This window comes from Octopus bimaculoides, chromosome 13, assembly GCF_001194135.2.
Source record: "Octopus bimaculoides isolate UCB-OBI-ISO-001 chromosome 13, ASM119413v2, whole genome shotgun sequence".
Classification (NCBI taxonomy): Eukaryota; Metazoa; Mollusca; class Cephalopoda; order Octopoda; family Octopodidae; genus Octopus; species Octopus bimaculoides.
In genome coordinates, this window is record NC_068993.1 from 8,813,595 (window position 1) to 8,816,544 (window position 2,950).

Consider the following 2,950-nt stretch of genomic DNA (forward strand, 5'->3'; position numbering starts at 1 on the left):
TATATATATATATATATATATATATATATGTATATAGATATATATTTTTTATATAGGCATATATATATTCACATATGTATATATATTTATACTTATATATATATATGTAGGTATGTGTGTATGACTATATACACATGTATGTATGTATATATGTATGTATGTATATATGTATGTATGTATGTATGTATGTATGTACATGCAAGTGTGTGTGTATGTGTGTGTATGTGTATGTGTGTGTGTGTGTGTGTGTGAGTGTGAGTGTGTGTGTGTGCATGATTCTGGCAAAAGCCTTACAAGAATGAAAACCACACGAAAATTTAGAAAGTGGATCATTAAGTGATCAAAGAAATCAATAAGCGGTGATGATAGTCGCAATGTAAAGTAGCAATAGTAATAATTATAATAATAATAATTAAAATGTCATAACAACGACAACAAAAAAAAACATTAATAGCAACGTCCATGAGTATTTCCGAAGTCGGAAAAAAAAAAAACAACTTACCTCAGTCCTGCTTTGACTAGTTGGAGACTGACCCCTGTACACCTCATAACGACGATAAGTGCGTTTTACACTGATATCTGAATCTATGTCCATGGTTTCTGGTTTTAATCGCTTGCTTACTCAAATAAACGAATTTCAATGAAAATAGACTTTCAATCTATTTATCTTTCAGCAATTTGAAGCCGAAATGGAGGGGGCTACAGCAAATATTCAGCTGGCACAGAGCTTACCACCTGATAAAATTAGCAGACTAATCCGAACGCCCAAAAACTGATGTCTTAAATAGCTAAAGAGCTACGTATTTATACGGCAATGAGGGAACGGCCACCAGGTGGCGCAACCAACCGGTAGTCTTTTTTTATTCGTTTTCATGGCAAGGTGATGTGAAGATTTGGTATGGTAACACGATAGTTCTTCAAGTCAAAGATGGTAAGGGCTGCTGCTGTTCTAGTTGATGTTGTGTGGGATGGGCAAGAAAGCAGGCAGAACTGTTTCTCTTACATTTTTTTTCCTCTGTTTCTTTCCTTCTTTCCTTCTCTCTGTCTCTCTCTCTCTCTCTCTCTCTCTCTCTCTCTCTCTCTCTCTCTCTCTCTCTCTCTTTCTTTCTCCCACCCCACTTTTTCCTTCACTTTCTCTTTCTCTTCCTCGTTACCTTTCCTCGTTAATTCTTGCTTACAAACGTAAACATCCAAGCACGCTGAACTTCACCATAAGTCACATACAGAAAGGTACCTACCTACATCTAATGTAAAATACATACATACTTACACACACACATGCACACACATATATATACATATATATAGCATGTGTGAGTAGTGCGGTATAATAGAATCACATTCCACAAAACGTACGCATGCATATGCACATACATGTACGTACCTACATACAATCACATATATTCGTAATTGCTCAGTTATTAAAATAAAACACAAAACAAAAATATAAAACACAAACAAATACAACAACAACGCAACAAATTAAATAAAAGCTTTCTATCTTTATTCCAGAATCTTTTAAGTCTTTTCTTTACATTTTTTTATTTTCTACATTCCTTCCGTATGTCTTTTTCTAATCTAACTGTTGAGCTGTCTGTTATTTTGTCTGCCCCATCTTTCCGCTTGTCCGCCTATCCGTCTGTTATGTCAAACCTAACCTCTCCCCGTCGCCTCTTAATCTATCAGTGTGTCTATGTGTTAATCTATTTATCATCTATTGTGTCCCATCCGTCGTGGGGCCACCGGGTTCTATCTTGCTAACATACATGCCTGTGTGCCTTACACATCCTAGCTATCAATTTATTTCCTTATCTATCTATCTATCTATCTATGCATGTATATATATATATATATATATATATATATATATATATATATATGCTTAGTTGATTAACTATCATAGCACAAGAACACACATACATGCATAGAAAAGATTATTATCACCAATACTATTAATATCCTCACAACACAAACTCACACACATATACACAGACTTTCTTTATTTTGTCCTGTACTGTCCATAATGTTTTACTTAATGTAAACCCTTGTGGTTGATAAAGAAATCATCATCATCATCATCATCATTATCATCATCATCATCATCATCATTATCATCATCATCATCATCATCATTATTGTTATTCCTTCATAACACAGTGTAGGTAAAAATGCACCGGAGTCTATAGTCATCTGTCAAGTGTCACAACAAGGACCTCAGACAGATAACGCTTTCCTTAAGATGTTCGTTCTATCTTGCACCGAGATGTGTTACATGCATGTTCAGTGTTTAATATCGGCGATGTTAAGATACCATTTCAACTTTCCTTCCACAGTCAAGGAAGTGAAATACCAACCAAATTCTGTGAAGTGGCGTTAGGTGGGCGGCGATTAAAATTACTATAACCTACGATCTCAGACAAAATGTTGTTAAGCATTTGGTCCAGCTTTCCGTTCAGGGTTCAAATTCCGCGGAGGTCAACTTTGCGTCTCATCCTTTCGGGATCGATAAAAAAAGTACCAGTCAAGTACTGAGATCGATGTAATCGTCTTCCCCTACCCTCAAAAACTGTTGGCCCTACGCTTAAATTTAAAACATTATTAAATAATTGGGGTCGAAGGTTGTTGGAGTGGTAGGTCGTCAGAGTGTTTCTTCCAGCTCTTTAAGTTCAAATCACGCCGAAGTTAACATTGCCTTTCATCTCCCACTCCAGGGTCGATTAAATAAAGTAACTGTTAAGTAGAGGGATCAATTCAAACGATTATCCTTTCTCCAAACTCTCAACCTCGTGCCTTTGTTAGAATTTATTATTAAAGAATGGTGTTTACTCTCCGAGTTCAAATTCCACCGAGGTCGACTTTGCGTCTCATCCTTTCGAGATCGATAAAAAAAAGTATCAGTCAAGTACTGGGATCGATGTAATCGACTTCCCTACCCCTCAAAACTGCTGAC

The 2,950-nt window shown here is 36.1% G+C and overlaps 1 protein-coding gene across 1 annotated transcript in view; it reads right to left on the reverse strand.

Moving 5' to 3' along the window:
* The window catches only part of LOC106878553 (paramyosin), a 43,456-nt gene extending 42,669 nt beyond the window's left edge, over nt 1-787 (reverse strand). The window contains exon 1 of the mRNA XM_052972566.1: nt 503-787. Coding sequence (XP_052828526.1) covers nt 503-595 — 93 coding nt within the window. The 5' untranslated portion in view covers nt 596-787. The remainder of the gene's footprint in view (nt 1-502) is intronic.
* Between the last annotated feature and the right edge of the window lie 2,163 nt (nt 788-2,950).